The 21720-nt window shown below is 49.2% G+C and overlaps 1 protein-coding gene across 1 annotated transcript in view; it reads left to right on the forward strand.

The window, feature by feature from the left end:
• Window positions 1–21720, forward strand: part of ELOVL5 (ELOVL fatty acid elongase 5) — a 77906-nt gene that overhangs the window by 40777 nt on the left and 15409 nt on the right. The window contains exons 2-3 of the mRNA XM_075554969.1: window positions 6818–6882; window positions 9911–10098. Of these exons, the coding sequence (XP_075411084.1) occupies window positions 6825–6882; window positions 9911–10098 (246 nt within the window). The 5' untranslated portion in view covers window positions 6818–6824. The remainder of the gene's footprint in view (window positions 1–6817; window positions 6883–9910; window positions 10099–21720) is intronic.

Raw genomic sequence — 21720 nt, forward strand, 5'->3', positions numbered from 1 at the left:
GGGGTACAATCACAGACCCTTAAAATGGGGTACAATGCAGTGGTATGGTTACCAGAAACATTGCAGAATTTTATAGTAGGAAGTTGCTTCCAATGACAGTGCCTTTTGAAAATAAAACGTCTTTCGGAAGTGTTTACTAAAGAAGGAGTTCTGAAACATCAATGTAACCACATCTGTCTGTTTCCTGCCCTTGCCCGTGCTCATGGTCACCGTTTTCTGAGTGACTCCGCTGTCGTGCACAGTGCTCAGGTGCTGTGTGGGAGCTGATGGACTCTCTGACTGACTCCCTGTGGCCAGCACTGTTGGGGGGGTGGTGGCTCCCAGGCTGAATGTGGGCAGAGGTCCCCAGCCCCCTGGTTGCAGAGGGGGTTACAGCTAGGGAAGTGATGCCTTGATTGGGTATCAATGCGATCTGCCTGCTGGGAGGTGCTCACCACCTCTGCACAGTTACCTCCCTTGCAGGAGCATGCTCGTTTCCTGTCGGGGGCCTGGAGGGGAACGGGGGACCAGTTCCATCACAGACTGGCTTATTCTTTTGTGGTATTTAGGGCCAAAACTCTTCTTCCTAGGGCCCAGTGCTTGGGCTTGGCCTCTGCTAGTACAGTTTTCCAGAGCAGCTGTGTTCCCACTCGGCCCAGCCTGTCCAAGCTGCTCGAGCGACCAGGGTCAGTGAGAAGTGGTGTCCCTGCCTGGCCCACGCGCAGTTGGGAAGGTGACTGCAGACCAGACCCAGCAGGGTGGCTTGGGCACCCGTGCAAAGTGGGTCATGCAGATTCCCGTTCCCATAATTGCAGACCACGAGGCAAAGTGTCAGGGGGGTTGTTTGCAGGACCCCGCACCTCCCCTTTGCTTTAGAAAACCACAAAAGAGATGGGCTCAGCGCACAGCCCACTCATCACGTGTCCAGTTTACCCAGCGGGGCGGGCCGGCCGGCCTGCGGTGAAGACTTCATTTGCGGAGACCTTTTGTACCATCCCTGTGGCACAGCAGCAGATGAGGCTCCGCCAGGGAGCTGGAAATGAAAGGGGACAGGCTGCCGCCAGGAGAAGGCAGGAGCCCGGGGCTGCAGCAGGGTGAGCACTTAGGGAGTTGGCACCTCCTCCTGCTCCCTGCCTGTCGGCCATGTGACTGACTGCGGGCCACTGCGAGCAAAGCCTGGGTGGGCAGTGGAGGAGGCTGGTGTCGCTGCCCACTCCTCCTCTCCTGGCTGCTGGCCTCGAACGTGATAAGCAGTAGCCTCCCCCTCTAACTGGAATGCCTTTTCCCAGAAAGGCTTCCCCTGGCCCCTGGGCTCTCCTCCTCCTACTCTGGTCACCCTTTGCACTTCATAATCCGCCCCCTTGTCCCTGCTTCCCTGCTGGCGTTGGTTCTTGCTGGTGGCAGGCCCCATGTATGTATTTACATCTCTGGTGATGACTAAGCACACCCAGTCCGGGCTTGTTTTGTTGTGACGCATGGCGTTGGACATCATGGTATCCGGAGAGACCAGTCCCTGGGAAAAGCCATCAGACCCAGTCAAGTACAGAGGACAGAGGAAGAGCTTCCAGGAGGTGGGCTGGCCCGGCGGCTGCTACAGAGAGTCTCTGTGCACTGAAATCAACTCCGCAGCACCCCACCACAAGAGCAACCGCTCTCTGGCTGCCCAGGCCGAGGAATGACCTTGTGCCGAGTAAATAGGAAAGTCACCCTGTGGTGAGATGTCGCTTGGTAACCTCTTGACAACAAACAGTCCTGTCTGAGAAGGTGCATTCGCCTGTGCTGTGGGTGTGGCGGGGGGACAGTTTGAGGGAAACATCTGCCCTGCCCCGGGTCCGGGCCTGTGACCTCCGATCAGGAGACCACTGCTGAGGCCCTCCTATTGGGGCCACCTCCCCCTATGCTCTCCCCCTTTTAACCGATGCTTGTCAGGGCCTGTGAGTGGTCTCTCTCCGAAAACGGCCATTTTCCCCGAGGGCTTGAAACGGTCTTCTGTCCTGGTGGACCGTGGCTGACAATTTGCCTTTCCATCTCAGACACATGCTTTCAGCACGCGTGCTTCCAACGCCTCAGCAGTTGGCCAACGGGGTTTGGTGTGAGTGCGGTGTCTGAGTCCCCCATTGTGACAAAAGGGGCGCGTGAGCATCACGTAGGGATCGATAAGCATCATCTTGGGAGCCTGTTCACCGGGGGAGTCCGATGGAGACGAGGGGGTAGAAAGACAACTTCTCAGCAGGGATTGAACCGGAATGAACCCGTTTGTAGCCCTGTTTCCACATCTGTTCTTTGTAGAGAATGCTTTGATAGTTACTTCTTCTGTTCAGAGTTTGCTTATGGAAAGTTCAGCAAGCCCAAGATAAGAATTCTCAAGCTGAGAGGCCGTGCTATCTAAGGGCAGATGTACACTTATTTACAAAATCACCTCTTACCCAGGCTTTTGCGAGAAGGGAAAAAAGACACCCGCTTCTTTTTACCAAGAGTGAGGAATGTTCTTACGCCTTTCAGCTTGGGAGGGAAGGGATGGGGAGGCGAGGGGCTCTTGTTAAGAGGGGTTTAGACTCGTGAACGCTCAGGACAGATGGTTTGTAACAGGATTCCTCCACATTCCCAAACCGAAAACCCCAGCAGCTCTCTTGGTGGCCTGCTGTGGGCTCAGTACTCTTGGACGGACACCTTTCACCTTACACTTAATTAGGTTGCGTTGCTGTCTCTGGACTGCCCAGCCTAGATCCTCCAGTTGAACTGTGTTTCCTAGACACGGTTATCCTTGTAGTCAGAGTTCACTCATCACAATTCCTGGGCCGCGTGTTCCCGCTCCCCTCCCCCCACAACCAGGTCTGTTTTCTATCATTTAAATCATTTCCTCTTCTCTTGTTTCCCGCTGACCTATATCCTCCTTAGATAAAAACCCAAACTGGCACAGTCCTTGCAAAGGCCTCCTATTTGCAAACTAGAGGCTTCTCTTCGGACTTTTCTGCAGTTACCTCGCTGAGGGATGAACCCCCAGAGCTGTGTTACTGGAATTGTTTCATTGCGGGGGAAGGGGGGGGGCGTGTGTGTGTCTTGCTTTTCATGTGCATGCTTCCGACACCTAAGCTGTTTGCAAATGGGGTTTGGTGTGGGCGTGGTTTCTGTGCTTTATTTTGCTTTTCTGGTTTGCTAGGTCACCGAGTTCATTCTTTGCAGCGATCTCCTTTTGGCATCACTGGTACTTGGTACTGTGTACTGCATTTATCCCTTGTCTTTCATGTTTAGGTAATGTGATGTTGCTGCTGATACTGTACTTCCTCCTTGTCTTTTCCCACCCTCACACCATTCAGTTTTGACTCATAGCCACCTTATAAGACAGGGTAGAACTGTCCCTGTGGGCTTCCCAGACTGTTATGCTTTACGGGAATAGAAAGCCTCGTCTTTCTCTCAAGGACTGGCTGGTGGTTTCGATCGGCTGCCCTTTGCAGTTGGCCCAACCGGTAACCACTATGTCACCAGGGCCCTGTCTTCTCCCTCACATGGAGCCAGTTTGATGTCTGTGTGCGCCATCTGGAGAAGTCCACATACCGAGTTGTGTTTTGTGTTGTGTCTGGCTTTTTCATTCCAACACCAATACTCGCCGGTGCGTCTTGATTGCATATATTATCAATTGCAAACTGACAACACTGGTAGAATTCTCCAATGTCTGCATTATTAGCTTTAGTGGTTGGTGCATGCATTTGAAGGACAGCTGTATTGATCGGATCTCCTTGAAGGCAGATAGATATGCTCCTCTCACAGCAGCACTGTACGTCAAGGGAGACCTTGAAATGTCCTTTGTGATGGTGAGTGCCGTGCCTTTCCTCTTGATTGTGTCATTCTCGGCATAGTGAACCTGCTGATTTTCTCATTCAGAATGGCCAAAACCAGTTCTTTTCAGCCCACTTCAAGATCGATCTTTATGGGTTCTTTTCAGTTTTGAGGACTTTCCTAGATCCAAGTTCTGATGATATTAGTAGTCTTTTGCAGCGGTTTCTTGTCATTTCGAGTCATGTCCCATCACCAGACGAACGTTCCCAAAGGCTTGGCGGCCACAGGTTGACTCTCCATCTGCACCCTTTGGTCGACTCTCCTTTGAGAAGCAGGTCTTCCTCAGCCGTCGTCTCAGCGCCTTCTGGCCCGAGGGGCTTGTCTTCTGCAACTCTCTGACGATGTTCTGCTTTGGTTCATGATGCTTTCCGTGTCTGACAGGGTTTCCATGCTGTCCACGGGGTTTTCTGTGGCTAATCCCCCTGAAGAGGACATCCTCCTGTAAAGTCTGTTCTTAATCTGGAAGCTCTGCTGAACCCTCATCACTTTGGGGGGCTTAGAGAAATTACAGTTTCGTCATGCACAGATTGTTTAGACGTTTTACCACATGTCTAGCTCTCACTGCCAGTCCGATGCTCACTCACAGTGTCCCCTCTAGGAAAGCGTAGATAGAGCTGCCCCTGTGGGTTTTGGAAACTGGAACTGTTTGCGGGAGTGGAAAGCCACACCTTTCTTCCACAGAGCAGTGAACGGTTTCAGTCCACTTGCTGATCTTGTGGTTAGCAGCCCCACACATCACCGTGACCCCATCAAAGCTCCTGGCATATGATACACGTTGCTAGTCTGAGTAAGTGGTATGCCCACCAGTGAATTTGAAATGTCTTGGAGGAAGGTAAATCTATCCACAGTAGAAAACTGACCCGATAGTGCTTGAGTCCAAGGATCATAGCGTTCATAGGCTCTTTCCCACCAGAGCCATGGTCCTACTTCCTTAAAAAAAAAACCAAAAAAAAAAAAAACCAAACCTTTATTTGGTCACTTGTTAACCTTTCTAAAATACAGGTTCCCAATTTTTTTAATAACAGTTTTCTTGACATATAATTCATGTGTATACAATTCTGTGGTTTAGGTATATTAAAGAGAGTTCTGCATTCACCATAATCTGTTTTGGAACTCTGTCTTCATTCTTACATCCATTATTATTAGCTCCCCGTTTCCCCCAACTTCCCCCCACATAGCCCCAGAAAACTACTAATCTAGTGGCTGTTTCTGTAGATTTACTTATCATGAGTTTCATATAAAGAAAATGTTTTAAACGGAACTTCAACAACAACAGAATAAAACACAGGAAAACCTCAATCCAAAATATAGCAGCGTCACAAAAGCTAGAACAACTTTGATGGGCTGTTTGAAATCTCACACACTCAAAAAACCCAGTTGCTTCCAACCTTAGCTGCCCTGGAGGACAGAAGAACTGGCCCTGTGAGTTTCTGCAACTTTACGCGAAAAGAAAGCCTTGTTTTCCTCTGGTCTATCGGCCTGCCCTCCGCTCAGCCAGGACCCCATGACCACTCACCCCAGATGACATTAAATTGTGTTCATGTGAACCAGGCCTCACAAAAACACGATCCTTTTCTAGCACTTGTACTTTTCTAGATGTTTTAAAGTAGATGCTGGAAAAATAGTCAAATTATTTTTATCAGGTTCCTCATCACCTTCTTTGGTAAACAAGACTTATCTCAGGTGCATTTTCAGAGGATCTCTGTTTAGAAAATGCAAAGCTAAGCCCAGGCTCTTCAGCTTCAGTATTTTCTAGAATTTGCATCCCTTGAGGTTTTGTTTGAGAGAGGAGAATGGCTCAGCATTCAGAGTGGGAAGAAGCTACTTGATTGTTGAGAGGAAGTGCTGAGGGACAAAGACATAGACCTGGTTGCCGGCACAATTGGGTTCCTGAGAGCTATTGTATCTGCCTCAGGAAAGAGGGGCTTTCTCCTCTGGGAAACAGTCAGGGATACTTCTGCTCTGTTGGGTGCTGAGTCAACAACGACTTCGTGACAGTGAGTTTTGATTTGGACTACCGAGGACGATAGAATCTTAGAAGACTGAGGCAAATCTGTAACTACTAATTTGAAACTTCCTCCAAGGTGTTTTATTACATGAAAACAAGCAACAGAGACAATTTTATATCACGGCAGTTTTCTAGGATTTTTTTTTTTTGCGGTGACCCTCTCCCGCTAAAAATACATTTTGTATTCTAACCAAGTATATTAGACTTATAAATATAATCTAAGTAAATGAGTTTTATGGGGGAAAATTCTCACTAATTGAAAAAACAATATGCTTGTTGATTATGATGATCAGCTTTATTTTGTAACCTGACATTGACTGGAAACTCTGCCAAAAGGTCGAAGTTCATGATTGCATCTTTGCTGTCGTCAGTCCTCGATGGTGCTCAAAAGAGGGGGAAAAAGTCTCTGGACCCGTGTCCACAGTGTGCTACATTAGGTTCCTTCTGACAACAGGGATTGTGGTTGGAAGGAAATGATAAGATTTCACCTTTTAAAAGGATATATTTGAATCCTTTTAAGGTGATCATGAAACATTTTAAGTAAACGTGAAAAGCAACAAGCCAAGAAAAACCATCCTTTTGTCTCCGCATTCTGTCCACTGACCGTGTGACCTGCAGACGGCACCTTCTCCCTCTGCCATCTTTCTGTACAGCCCCGCCTTTGCCCCACGGAGATGTAGGCTTCACAGAAAGCGCTCTGGCACCTACTTGTAAAGCGAATTCACAAGCTTGTGCGTTTGCCTTTGCTTTAATGTCCTTTTCTTGTAATTTTGTCTTTGCTTTTGGTAGCAAGCAGGGTACTTTCTTGAGTTTCAGCGTGTGACATTTTTTGCTTTTTTTGGAACACGAGGAATTCGACCTTGTCTGATAGCATGCATAGTCTTTGAAAGGAGTGTGTTCTTGTTCTTTTGTGGGAAAAGTACTGTGTATACATAAAAACAAAATAAAAACGCATTTTGAGTAGAGACTAATCAATGCCTTTTTTCTTAATAGGTTTAAAATGGAGCATTTTGATGCCTCACTAAGTACCTATTTCAGGGCGCTGCTTGGCCCCCGAGGTAAGGTGGTTTTGGGTTTTGTGTACCTTTCTCCTCCCCTTTTAATAGCCACTTATAAATAGAGCAGGAAGGGATTCTTGGAAATGTTAGCATTTTCTATCATAGGATGAAATGTCATCCCCAACACCAAGAGCACGGAGGTCTCTGGCAATTACAGACATGGTACAGGACCCGGGCTGTGGACCAGGCACGCAGCTCGTGGGGCCCCTCCCCTACTTTACCCTGCTGCCATGCGGTGCCGCAAGCTCTCAGCCTGCCACGAACACAGGCTTCACCAGTATCCCAGGGCTTCGGCCAGTCTCTAACTGAAACTGTATTTCCAAAGTGCAACAGGTGTTAAAGACTCTTCACAGAAAGATCCTACAAATGGGAGAGGACGTGTTCTCAGCTTCATGTCATCCGTCAGTGTGGCGGCGATTTAAACAATCTACTGGACAGCATCGTTGGTTGCTCAAAGCGGGGGAAGAGTCTGACTGGCAGAAGCTCTGTGGAGGGCACCTGCTCTCGGCTGCAGCTGTCCCAAGACTCCACTCCTAGAGCTAACCTGGATCATGCAAAGATAGGTTTCAGGATGCCCGTAACAGTAGGGCTCGTCACGACTCGAAAAAATCTAGCTGCCCATCAGCAAGGGACAGGTTAAATAGATCGGTGTCTGACCATCGCACAGAAAGAGGCTGATCTGTGTGTGTGTGTGTGTGTGTGCGCTTGTACCCTAAGGATGCCCAGTGATACAACTGTAAGGGCCAGGTAGTCCAACTTTAATCTGTTAAGAGATCCAACGCTTAATTGGTTGAAACATTAGTAAAAATTATTAGCTTACATTATCAGGTTGGGCAACTCTTGGGCATTTCAGGAACTCTTACATATCAACAAGGACCCCCTTCTTGTCGTTTTCTCTGTACCACCCTCAGTACCTGTAACCTTAGAATAGGTGTTTCCATCTTCACGTTTACAAGACAACTGCAGCCTCTAGGGCAGCACGTGCAGCCGCCACGGCAGCACGTGCAGCCGCCACCACCAGAGCCTGCTGCGACACTGGTGCCCTCCCTAGGGCTCCCGATGCTGGACCTCTTTGTTGAGGAAGACTACCTCGTCTTTCTCCCACAGAGCTGCTGTGTGTGTGACTTTTCGGGTAGCAGACAAACCCATAACCCACTACACTACCAGGGCTCCTCAAGCCCGTCCACAGGAGGAAGAAATCTGTTTGTGGGCATCATTTTTAGAGCAAGAGAACTCGTCCCCAAAGCCCTTCATCCTGCCAAGCTCAGGGGGCAGAAATTTTTGACCCACCTGTGTTCTGACAGAGGGGTTAGGATCTCCATGATTAGCTAGATCATGAAGATCACCCTCTGGGGGCGCTAACCAGGAGCCCTGGATGCACACAGCAGAGTTGAAGGGGGACAGTACTTGTGGATGGGCAAGATGAGGGTCTGTGGATAATGAAGGGAAAAGCAAGGTCCAAAAGAAAGCCTGGAAGTACAGGAAATGGGAAGTATACGCATTTATCGGGAACATTCATGGTAATAGGTGTGCACACTGAATTAAATACACTAACAGCCTTGTGTTGGGAGCTGAGTGAGAACTAGCTTTTCACAGAATTGGCCATTCTGCCAGGAGCTGAGAACAAAGGCCCTAAGAATCTCCCTGATGGGGTTCACTGGGGTCAAACGCTTCCCTGAAGCCTAGTGAGAAACAGCAGCTCAGCAGAACTGACAGGGTCGCCCCGCCCCGGCCAGGAGTACACAGTGGGCAAAGGCAGGAGGGCTTCACCCTGCGGAGCCCCTGGAAGGAAGGCGTGAGAGGACCAGTGGCGAGTTGAGGTCATTGGCTCCCCAAGGAGACGGACGCTTTATTTAACCCGTGCTTGTCCTAGGAGAAGGAGGCCTGGTGGCACAGTGGGCTAAGGGTGGGGTGCTAACTGAGGATCAGCTCTTCAAACTCCTCCGCTGCTCTGTGAGAGAGAGGTGAGGCAGTCTGCTTCCCTAACGGTGTTACCCTCAGAACGTTCCCCTGTGACGCAGCTGTGACTCTGTCCTGTGGTTTCCCTGTGAGTTGGAATCGACTCCAAGACAGTGGGGTTGTCCCAGGATTCCAAGGGGAAAATATGAGGGGAATTGCAGTGGGTACACCCAGGGGCTCAAAAATTGGTCAGAGCTCCTCCAAATAGCTGCCGAGTCTCAGAGATGCGCTGGTGAGCCTTCATGCACCTCTGAGCTCCAGAGTTGGGGGGCTTCAAGGAAAGGTAAGATTGCAGAACTGCAGGCATTTGGGGAGTATCCCAGCAGGCTGCAAAGGGGCAGCATGCAGCAGAGGTCGCTCCCCAGGGTCAGGCAGAAGATGCGACTGCATCCTGCAGGAGGAGCAGTGCCTCGAGGAGCCGGCTGTCCTGTCCGGTGGCGCCCTAGTTGGCAGGGGGAGAGAGGGAGGGCTGGCAGCTTCTTGCAGAGACTGTTTCTCCTGGTCCTTCACCTTCACAATTTACAAAGTGATGGCTCCCTCAGTTGGTAGCCATTCTACTTACAGGACCTGCCTCTGTTTAGTCACCAGCAGTGTCACTCATCTGGCTAGATGGCAGGTTTCCCCGAGTCTGCCCAGTGCTGGGCAGGCTGCTGGCCCTCAGCCGAGACAGCTCCAGAGTCAAAGGCTGCCACGCCTTGGGTTTCATCTCACCATGCATCGTTCGACACATCTGATTCATACATCCACTTACAGGAACTTTTAGCCAAAGCTAAATGTTTTGGTTTCTTAAAAATTCCCTGCAAGGCAATCTTCCTGTTTGTTACTATAATTTCACTCAGCAAGAACCCTTGAATAATGTAGATTGTCGTTCAGAACCCATCACAGGAGGTTCTGCGGTGCCCCTTCTGCGAGCTGCCAACCAGCCGTGCTTCCTCTGGGTGTGGGAACCTAACTATCAGGTCGACTCTTAGGAGTCAGAATCGACTCCGTGGCAGCTTTCTTAGTTGTACAATCACAGTTCAGATCTGCCTCGCTTCTCACTAATTTCACTCCCGTCTTTGTTTTCCAGATAACAGAGTAAAAGGATGGTTCCTTCTGGACAACTACATCCCGACCTTGGTCTGCTCTGCCATATACTTGTTAGTAGTCTGGCTGGGACCCAAGTACATGAAGAACAGGCAGCCCTTCTCCTTCCGGGGGATCTTGGTGCTGTATAACCTTGGGCTCACCTTGCTGTCCCTCTACATGTTCCATGAGGTAAGGCGAACACTAGCACGCACTTCTCCCTGCAGCCCGTCCACCTCACTGGTCCAAGAAAGGCAGTAGCTCAGGGTGGGGAGGGAACTGGGAAAGCAAATGCATTCATGCATGCTGAGTGTATTTTCAAACAGATTTTTCCAAAATGCCAGCATTGTTTGTGCAAATACGCCTTCCAGAATATCTCAAAGAAGAGATTTTACTATTGGTTCTTTTTGTTGTTGATGTTTCCTATTCTGTTCTGATTTCAAGCTAAGTATCTTCGAACATACTTTTAAACAAGGAAAAACAGCGGGCGGCAGGTGGGAGGCCCGCGAGAAGCCCGTCTGGGAGTGTTTGCGGATGGAGCCCTGCCTACGGGCTGCTGCTTGTGTGGGGGTAGAGGGTGGGTGCGGAGAAAGAAGTGGGTGGCACTGTGCCTGGCGTGTTTATGGTCAGCCTGCCTCTGTGCTGCTCTGGTCAATCGTGTTGAAATTGGCTGAGTCCTTTTTGGAAGAGCTCAGCAGAGCGGCCGTGAGAGCTCTCTAGATCTGGAATGATCTGTGTGAGTTTAGGCCATGAAGCTGGAGGTTTGAGAATCAAATGGGATGGTCTCAAAGGCAAAGGTCGCCTGAAAGAAGAGTGAAGGGGATGTCTGAATTACTGCTCTGCTCCGTCACTGCCAGGCAGCCTCTAATGCCCAGAGTGGCCTCTCCCACAAGGAAACACAAATGAGGGTAAAATTTCAGGGGAGACTACATACACCTCGACCCCACTGGCCTGTTGCTTCAGCCTTGGGTGGGAGAGTCCCAAGTGTCTGCAAAGGGAACACATTTCAAACACCCCATTCACAAGCTCTTCAGCCTCTCTCTTTGTAGCCTCTCATTCCATGGAGGGCATGGGGGACAACAGAAAGAACTTGCCCATCATCTGGCTAGTTCTGACTCCCAGCTCTCCTTCAAGGCTACTGCTTTGGGTTTCCAAAGCAGTCAATCTACAGGAGCCGGAAGCCTCGTCTTCCTCTAGGGGCGTGGCTGATGCGTTCAAGCTGCTGACCTTGCAAGTCAGCAGACCCTCTACAGCACCAGGCTCTTTCCGGGACAGAGGGAGGCGAAACATCCCATTTGTGTTTCGAGGAAAACAGGAATTGTCTCTCGGCTTTAGGCTGTGATGGTGTGTCCCCGTCTGCGAGTGGGTTGTGCATGGGTGGGTGTAAAAGCTAGTGGGGAACACGGAGTTTGATGGCTGGAGGTGGTAACAACTGTGGGGGCAGGGCCTCTGGGTAGAGTTGTCTTATGTCTCATAAGCTAAGGTAGAGATTTTATGATAGAGTGGTAGCTACTACTGTCACTGTAGTATGGTACTTGTCAGGATATGAAATATTCACGACACCTTTTTGCCTTCTTATTTTTGCCCTGTTCTAGAGTGAAGGCAGTTTAAGTAGCCTCAAAGGTGGATATTGGAGGCCTGGCGGCCGGGGAAGTGCACAGGAAGGACTCCTGGCCCAGCACTGTGCAGCTCTCTCTGTTTCTGCAGCAAGCCGTCCGGTTTTTCAGCTACCTCCTGTCACTGACAGACTGTAGAGCTATTATGCTTAAGAAAACGTTCATAGAGTTATTGTTACGCAGAACCATATCCTAGAGGGAATAAGAATATGTACGGTGATGGAATCTTAAAGACACGAAAGGCATTTTGCCTTAGAGGTTCCTCCAGCCGAGAAGCACGGCGACCAAGTACTGTGTAGGTTAGCCTCTCGCAGAGAGGCCGTTCACTGGCAGACAGGAAGAAGATGGCCCTGCTAATTGGTACCGGTGCAGCTGAGTCCTCCGACTCCTGGCGAGAGCATGGGGGCGGAGCCAGGCCTGTGCACAGGATACAGAGGCCAAGGGAATGTCCTGAGCAGGAAATGGCATTTCTTAACCAAGGGTTCAGAATACATTGACAACACATACGGAGGCAATGGTTCCTTAACTGACATCAACCTTCCAGACATGTCTGTAAACTCAGAATGTGCCCGAGGGATAAATAAGCCCTAGAATGCCAAGTGAGTTGATGTTTATATTTAATTTTGTGTATGTAGTGTTTTTAATCTTCCCTCCCTCCCTGTTCAAACCATCATAAATACTAGGAGGATTTCAAAAACTTTGTGGAATTCAAGATGATGGGATTTTCCCACAAACTTTTCAAGCCCCCTTGTGTTAGATGGGGTTCTCTAGAGAGACGAAACCAGATTGCTAGTAATTTGATAGATAGATAGATAGATAGATAGATAGATAGATAACACAAGAAATAAACAGTTAAATTATAAAGCAGTACAAATGGCTCAGCACAATTCAAATGTATTAGACAGTGTGAGACACTGGCAGTCCTTCAAGTCTTGAGGGCCGCCAGTAAGTCCTCTGTAGAGAGAGCTAGGCTATCCTGGCACAGGCAGCAAACAGCAAGGCAGGTCACCAACAGTCAGTCCCCAGCTCAAGAGATGTAAATTCCAATGGTGTGGAGAAGCAGGTCTTAAAGGGACCTCAAATTACAGCGACATAGTCCATGGGTTAGGTGTCCCACAGGTAGTGTAGCTTGCAAATGGAGGCACAGAACAAGCAAGGCAGCCGCACACTGGTCCGATGATCAAAGAGAGAGAGAACAGAAAGGCGAGGCTCACCGAGCCATTTATCTCTCTGTCCTTCCGTTAGTCCCACATGTGTTTATCGGCCAGGCTGGCACAATAAACTAACCACCTCGCCCCTCGTGTACCGTTAGAGCATGTCCTTGGTCAAGTTCGTTGTAGCTACCGGTTTTTCTTCTTACTTAGCGTTCCTATTTTGTTGAAAACTGCACAGGAGGGCAGATGTGGAGTTTTGCAACCAAAGGAACCAGATGATTGTAGAGAAACATGCCAAGAAGTGGAGCTTTCTATCTGCCTGCGGCCACATGCATGGCAGGGCCATGGTCACTAGGGTCTGTTTACCCTCTCGCGTACCCCGCTGGCTTGGGTCCGTAAGGCATGCTGCAGCGAACACCTGGCCCTCCACAGTATGGGTGAATTTTGCAGCATGAATGCACAGCAGCCTTGGCAAGTCATAGGTTAATAAGACACGCCAACATCAGCTTTCACTTAGAGAGAGAGAAGGCATGAAGAAGACGTACTGAAACTTTGACGTTACCAGAAAAGGGAAATCAACTAACTGATCATTTCAGCGCTCCCAAATGGAGTTTACCCTGTTGTCAGGACGCAGGGCTGTTCCTATGTATTGTAGGCATTTCTGGAGAGCCGAGAAGGAGGAGGAGAGAGTGCAAACGGGCTGAGTTCTCCTTGCAATCTCATTAACTTAGTGTTCAGCTCCAGAAGAACAGGCTGTTGATCCGAGTTGAGATGTATGTGAACATTGGCTCCCTCTGGTGCAGGTATGCACCGTCCGCGGGATTGCCGTGAGTGGACATTGCCTTGACGGCACCTAATAACAGCATGGTGCAGGTTTCCGTGTACAGGTGTAGGCCTTTGGAACAAGCCTTTTATGTTATATTAGGTGTTGTCTAATTTAATTTGGTCCTTAGATTATGGTGAAGGCTTTCGAGTTGTCCGAGAGAAGGAACATCGTTTGCATCAGTCACTGCCCTCAGAGCAAACATACACGTCTTCCCAAGATTCAGGCATATTTCCTCCAAACGGAAACCGCACTAGGTATTTGTTGCTGTTTGTAATCAAGCTCTCCGCATGTCTTTCCCTTTCCTCCCCCCAAGCCCCAAATTGAATTCCTGCTTGCAGTCTGGCTTCTCCATCCTTCTACTGTGTCCAACGTGGGCGAACCCAGACTGCCCCGGCCCCCGGTGCCCCTTCTAACTCTGCTGGGAGAGTGTTAGGCCAGTGTGCTGGCTTCGGCAGCTGTGTTGTCCTGGCCTGGAGTCCTTTTGAGGTGCTTCTACCCTCTTACTCTTAGCCCCCTAAGCAGAGCGGGTCTACTTGTTGGGTTTGCAGCCATCTAAAAAGGAGTTTCTGCTGAGCCGCCTGAGCCGCTCACGTGCAGGGTTGATGCTGGGCAGTGCACAGGGCTCTGAACACCCAGGAACACTACGGAGAGCTCTGCTGGGGCTTTTCCTGGCCCCTTTGCCCACCTCTCCTCAAACCCCACAAGCACCACTTCTGCCTGGCAATCTCCATCTCCCTCCTGAGGAGTCTGTCTGAGGATCCGTTCCTCGGGGAGTCATTTTCGTACTGAGTGAGAGGGCTCGGCGATCTTTCAGCCTTTGCCTCCCATTGTTCCCAAGGAATCTGATACTTTCCTGTGAGGAGGGAGTGGTACATCAGTGGTGTCTGGCTGCCACTGACCTCACGGAGGGAAGAACATCAGCTTCATCAGCCCAAGGACGATTCCTGGGAAGCCAAGGACAGACTTACCGACCTCCAACTCTGTACTAGCTCTGACACCCACCCTCCCAGGGTACACTCCTGCTGGCTTCAATAATATGTGGAAATGGCCACATTTCAGAAATAGCACTTGGAATTAAGGAGTTCATCAGGGAAACTAACAGGCGACATTTCCGCATCAGAAAGGCTCAGAATATACCCTCTTGCAGTCAGGAAACCTCTCCCTAACCATGCCCCCAGGTCCGTCTCTCTCCGACCATGGCACCTTGGCCTGGCCTCTGAAACTCGGGCTGTGTTTCAGCTGGCATTCAACGCCGTCATCAGCTCTTCCCAAAGGGCCTCAGCTGCAGTTCTGTGAGTCAGCTCCCCAGTTAGTGGATAGAGACGCCCCACTCCACAAGGAAGCCTCGGGTGTGAAGGCAGCATCCAGCTTCTTCGCTCCACAGGCGGGGAAGCCCACCACGCCGGCCAGGCCTGCCTCTGACTCCGCTGTCCCGGCTCGCTCTCGCTCTCTGCTCGCTCTCTCACCCAGGAGGTTGAGCGCACGAGGATCTTGGTGTAAAAGACACATGCACTTCACTCCTGCCTCCTCTTTGTTTCCTTTTTCCCCAAACCAACTTCTTGATTTGAGTTTTACCTTTTAGTTTTTATTTACTTTCTACATTTTTACCGTTATACAAATGGATGTACCTCGTGCATACTTTAGATTTCTCCTCAGTGCTGCCCGTCTATTTCGTCAGAGGAAGTGGACGGCTGGACAAAAGTCCGAAAAATGCACCACCTGTTGTCTCGCTCAGAGCAATATGAATAGAATAACAATTGACATCCTTTCTTTTGATTTAATGTACCCAAAGGTTTTGTAGCAAATCAGCCGTTTTTAACAGCAGAATGAAAGCAATTTTAATTTTTCCAATCTCATGATTCTTTTTCTTGATTTCAGTAAGCTCCCCCTTTCCGTCCTCTGAGGTGGCTCATTTTACACCCAGTAGTAGCATGGCAAATTGGCCAATCTGCTTAGTAAATTCTAAGTGTTTCCAATCACAGCCATGTTCACCGCCATTGACAACAGTCCTACTACCCTCTCGGTCTCATCAGGAAATGAGGACATACACCCAGTGATGAGAGCGCTGAAGTCTGGCTCGCAGAGCCCTATCGAGTAATAAACTGCACCAATGTTCCTTTCCGCCGAAGGCCAAACGTGGAAACCTCACAGGCAGGACGCAGATAGTCCCTGACTTGGGCACATGAGCATTACTAGGAATTGCCCTTGGACCAGCCTACCTGTTGACTTTCATTTTTAGCATCTTGTGGTGGCATAGTGGTTAGGTGTTGGAGTGCCGACCACAAGGCCAACCGTTGGAAATCACCAGCCACTCTGGGAGGAGAAAGGCGAGGCTTTCTCCTCCTGTGAAGAGTAGGAATCCACAGCGGCAATTCTGACTTGTCCGGTAGGGTCTCTGAGTCAGCCTCGACCCGGTGGCAATGAGCTTTTTCCATTCTAAGAAGTGGACCACATCCAGTGTTAATTTATTGAGACTGTCTTTCTCAGGTGTCATGATTCCAACCCACAAAGACCGAGGGAATTAAGGATACTGATAATAAAATTCAGTAATGATGAATACTTTTAAAAATATAAAAAGACAGGTATTTAACTTCTGTCAGAAAGGAACCCAGACATCAGATGTGGGCTACCTCTGTTTAAAATCACTCATTATCTAATTGTGCACAGGGCGTTAAGCTCAGAACAAAAGCAATGCAAACATGGCAATCAAAGGTAAATCATGGATTACAAAGAAGTTTTATTTCAGCATTTGTGGATGTTCATCCCCTTGCCTAGGATGGTCTGTTTTGGGTAGTGTGAGGAAATGACCTTTCTCCCAGAGGTTCAGAGTATTTTAAGTAGACCGTGGAAAGTGCTTGACCAGGAGCTTGAGAGATGGATGTGGATTGGCGGCGGTCCGAAACTCCTCCTCCCCTTCCCTTTACAAAACCTAAGTCTTCGCAAAGGAACCTTTTCCGACAGCAGAAAACAAATTCATAAATGAAGTGGTATAAAATCGAAGTGCCTAACAAATGGTAGCATTTCCTTTTGGTTTTGAATTTTATGGGGATTTTGTTTTGTTTTGGGGTTGGTTTTTTTTTCAACCAACAGCCTTACATTATTTATTGTTAAACTGGATGTGGAAGCATAAACACCAAGGAAGAAACCAGATTATTTGCCAATTCAAGTTCTGTTGATCAGATGGTGGCACAAGTCTTTAATGCAACTGAGCATGATGGGAGCCCAGGGGCTCCCCACAGACCCCGCTCCGCACCTCTCCAGTGTCTTCTCTTGGACTTGTGCCTGGTCTGATGACTGGTTTCCGTTCGAGTCCATTGGGGAATGGGCCAATTCTGCTTCTTGGCCAGGAATCGCTTGATCCGGAAAGTCTTATGAGAAGACGTGGTGAAGTTGGAGCAACACCACACTCAGGATGGTGGAGAAACTGAGAGAGGGAGAAGCGAGTTTTATGTTTTAAAACATTAAGCACATACAAAAATGTATCCTAAGTACAGCCCCTTCCCAACTTCTCTGGATTTGTGTTGGTACTTTGAATATATACAAGTGTATGTATTCATGACTATATATATATAATATGTCCTAAGGATTTTTTAACTGGCATAATTGGCATGCCAACACACCACTCACTGAGATGCATTCATGCTGAACGTTACCTGCTGCAGGAGTTGGACAGGACTTGGCGGCGTGGGGCCGGGCTATTTTTAGTGGCTCTCCTTGTGGGCTGTTTCCAGGGAGCCGTGGTGGGGGGAAGGTCTCTGGTCGCATCCATGCTGGTCTTCTGGCCATGATTACACCTGGCGGTGGAGTGGCTGGCTCTGACAGCCATTGAATGTACAGAGTTGCTACTTGGGAGTTATTTCGGCCACCTCTTTGTATGCACACGGGCTTTCTTTGCCACTCACCTCCCCATATGTTCTCTCCCCTTTGTGCTTGCTTACTGTTGGATTTTTATTTTCTGTATTTTATTTATGCAAGTTATTTCCTCCGATTCTACTTCTTTTTATTGATACTCTACATTTTAAGCACACACTCAGCTTAATAGACTCTGACGTGAATCGGTACTTGTTTTCCTGAGCTGTGTGAGGGCCTTAGAAGATTTTAGCTCTGATCCTCCATATTCCATGTATTTTAGTTTCACCCTTTCTTAAAGCAACTAAACACTTAAGAATTCCAAAGCTCACTGCTTTCTTGTATTCATTATTGACCGGTAAGCCCCATTCTTTCCTTTGAAGTTCCCTTTTCTTTAAACAAGGTCTTCCTTTGTGGGGTAAGCTCTTCATCTCTGAGGAGCATTTTATCTTTGCCTTTATATTTGAATAATCCGATAGCAAGGCATGGAATTGTACATTTATGGGGTTATTTCCTTCAACACTTTGAAGGTCTAACTCCATTGTCTGCCTGCCTCCATTATCGAGGTCTACGCTCCCAGTTCTATCCATTTTTAAAGCTCCCCCCACCCAGGTACTATTAAAATCTTGTTCCGAACTAAGACATCTGAGGTGCCATGGATGGAGATTTCTCTCTCAACCACACCTCCTATGCCTTTCATCTTCAGGGAAGCGACCTAGGCCTCCTCATCTCCTTGACTGTGTAGGACTTCGTCCCTTCTCTTCCTAGTCTCCTCCTGTAGCTCCTATTTTAGAGTGTGTTGCACCATTTAAATCTACCCTTTGTGTGTCTTTTTTCACATTTTTACAGCTTGACCTCTGTTTTCTTCACTGTATTCTTCTAAATCACTCATATATTCTTCCATTATGTTTAATCACCCCCCCCCAAATTTATTGAGCCTTTTCGTTTTAATGACTTTTTTCCCCCTAAAGGTTCACTTAAAACATTTTTTCAATACTACTAGTTCTCTTTCTATAGCACGGAAGTACAGCATTTTCCCATGTTTTTTCTTTCTATGATGTAGACATATAATAATATCTAGAACGAACCATTTTTTTGTCCTGCCTTTTTGAATATGTTTCTTCTCTCTCTTTTTTTAAATCATTTTATTACGGAGTCATACAACTCATCACAATCTACACATACATCAATTGTGTAAAGCACATTTGTACATTCATTGCCCTCATCATTCTCAAAACATTTGCTCCTCACCTCAGTATTCTGTTACAAACCTGGGTACAACTACTTTATGAGGTTATTCATCTAGGACTGATCCAACTAAACCAAACCCTCTGCCATCAAGTCAATTCTGACCCATAGTGGCCCTACATAAGGTTCCCAAGGATAAATCTTTAAAGCAGCACACAGTCTCCTCTTTCTCCCATGGAGTGGCTGGTGGATTTGAACTGCTGACCTTTTGGTTACAGCCCAGTAGTCTATATTAATTGTCTTCATCTCTTAAACAAGCATTCTAAAATTGATTGTGACAATCAGGCGGCCATCTAGCTAAGAAACAACAAAGCCCACACGGAAGAAGCACACCAGACTAACCCGCCATGAACGCTGAAGGCAAAGCGGGTGCATGGGCCAATGCGGTGAAGAAAGCTGATGGTGCCCAGTTGTCAAAATATATAGAATCTGGGGTCCCATAGACTGGAAGATCAACAAGGGGCCATCTAACTGAGAAACAACAAAGCCCACATGGAAAATGCACACCAGCCTGTGAGATGACAAGGCGTTGAGGGGATCAGGTATCAGGCATCACCCTCTTCCATGACGTTGACTTTCGTTCTACATGTTTCTCACGGTCTACCCAGGACCATTGAATGTATTCCCTTTCAGAGCAGTTGAGTGCTCTGAACACCATCTAGTTCTGGTCTTGGGGTCGTGCAGACTGATGTTTGTGTGTGTCTTTCATTCCCCCCTTCGTCCCTCCTCTTTCTGGCCTAGAGAGCACCTGGGGAAAGGTGGCAGGTCATGAGAAGCTTTCCTGAGCACACAGGTGGCCGGGGATCCAAGATGCTTTGCTGCTGATCTGCTGAGAGAGCGTCTAACCCATTCTAAGGCGGCCCAGCTCTGACCTCAGGACGTCCCTAGCTGCTGGGTGAGGGATGGGGCTGACCATGATGTGGGCCGTAGAGGGGTGAGGGACACAAGAGTGTCCCACCCATCTGAGCGCCAGTCACCAGTGTGCAGGCCTAACCTGGATGGGCTACTCTGCAAAAGCTGAAGATGGCAGAAGGCTAGCCCACCGTTCATCTCGCGGCCTCCTCTCATGGCTTTTGGTCAGCTTCTGCCAGTCCGTGTGCAGTCTACGTCCATCTCCTTTTCTCTGGAGCGCAGGCTTCCTGCGTTGTCACCTGTACCTGGTTCCTTTGGTCTCGTGTCTTTATTGGTAGAGGCGTCTGTGTGTAGCAGGCCTGCCTAGTCTGCCATCTGCCGGAAGTCAACATCCTCTTGTCTGAAGAACGCCTGGGCGAGGTGGGTGGCTTCACTGTGTGCCTCGATGGTGTTGGGAAGGTTTGGGTGTGCAGTTCTGTGTGTGTTTGTAGTGGAGACGTTGTGTGTCTTTTGTTGTTTGCTCTGCTGCCAGAACTAGAAGTCAGTATGTTTTCCTTTGATTCTTTTGAAGATTTCTGGTGCTGCCTCATTGGAAAGATGAAAGGGATCGAGCATTTGATGAGATGGCTGTAGTCGCTTGTCCTTCCTTGCCTCACCGTCATCGTGGGGCCATTAGGGCATCTCTCGGGGCCTCTGGCCGGCAGCTCCTCCTGGGCTCTAGCTTTGAAGGACCGCACATAGGCCCACCGAGCAGTTGCTTTGGCAACGCCATACCCTCAACTGTCTTGTTCTTTCCTGAAATAGATGGGTTATTGTGGGAAAACAAGATGGGGGGCGGGGGGCAGAAACTTAAAAGACCTGACAGTCGATTCTTGAATTTCATTTTTAAAACGGCTTTGCTTGCCAAGAGTGTTTGGGGGAGACGTTTACTCTTACCACCCTGCTGCTCCCTGTTTAACAGACGTGTAGAGAAGTGGCCGGGGCAGCACAGTAGGCTAACCACAAGGTTGGCAGTTTGAACCCACCAGCCGTTCCAGATAAGAAAGAGGAGGCTCTGCTCTCCCAGAGTTCATCTCGGGAACCCCAGGAGCCGTCCGGCTGTAGCTTGTAGGCCGCTAGGAGCCAGGATCACTCTGACAGCAGAGGGCAGGCTCATATGGAGATGCTGAAATGGCCGGTGCGGTTTATCCTTCTAATAAAAGTGTCCTGACCATTTTCTAAAGTGTTTCTCACACTTGGTTTCTTTACAACTGCAATTCCTTGATCAGTGGGGGGGGGGGTGATTCCCTTCTCTCTGGGAGTGGAATCACCCCACGACTTACGCACTCCCCATTTATCTGCCACTGCCCGCGGAGACGATTGATAGCCGGGAGGATGGTGAGACGAATGCAAACCAGACCCCATCCGCTCTTTCCAGGGAGGGATCAGGGATGGCTTCCAGGAGAGAGGAAGGCAGGCCGGGGGTTGGTCTGAACTGGGGAGCAGCTGCTGGAGCGAGGAGCAGGTCACCGTACAACTAATCAAGTGACCCAGGCTGAAGCTTGGCAGCAGGAGGTGGGCCGACGCCTCTCTTTCCATGACGTCAAGGAGGTGCTACCTGGGACTTCCCTGCGCAGGTGCAGCCACAGCCCTTGAGGGCCCATTGTGGGGCCTTTTCAGTGTTAACATTGGAAATCTTGAACATTGGCTTAGAGTCGTAGCAGCGCCATCCAGTACCTACATGGTGCCAGGAACTGAGCTACCCCCCAGAATGTTCCCCCACCAAACGGGGTCCAATATTCCCTCCCCTTGTGCCAGGGGGCACTGGAACGCACCAGACAGGACGGGGCAGTCTGAGCTGCTTGATGTGGTCTCCCCCTCGGCCCCCAGCACCCCTGTGCAGCTTCCCGGGTACTCAGTGGGAGGAAGGACTGCCAGCTCCTGAGGGCAGGGCCTGGGGTTCAGGGAAAATGCCAGGCATACCTGTTTCAGGTTGGGCCGAGGACAAGCTGTTTCTTTGTGCTTTGTTCTAAATTCAAGTGCACAGACCCTGCCCTTATGACGCAGCCAAGAGCACCACTCTCAGCGGTGTGCAGGAGAGGTCTGGTGCCGAAGAGAAGCAGAAGCACTTAGGGAAGGCAGGATGATCTTGGTGGGCATCCCTGTGCTGCGACGTGACAGATTTGAAATGCAGAGCCACACGCGCTGACTGACTATCCCACAATGACGCTGCCTGCCTCGGCCACGGGGTCCCTGGGGGAGCGGGTGCTTTTTCTTTAAAGAAGCGCTG

This window comes from Tenrec ecaudatus, chromosome 7 (assembly GCF_050624435.1).
Source record: "Tenrec ecaudatus isolate mTenEca1 chromosome 7, mTenEca1.hap1, whole genome shotgun sequence".
NCBI lineage: Eukaryota > Metazoa > Chordata > Mammalia > Afrosoricida > Tenrecidae > Tenrec > Tenrec ecaudatus.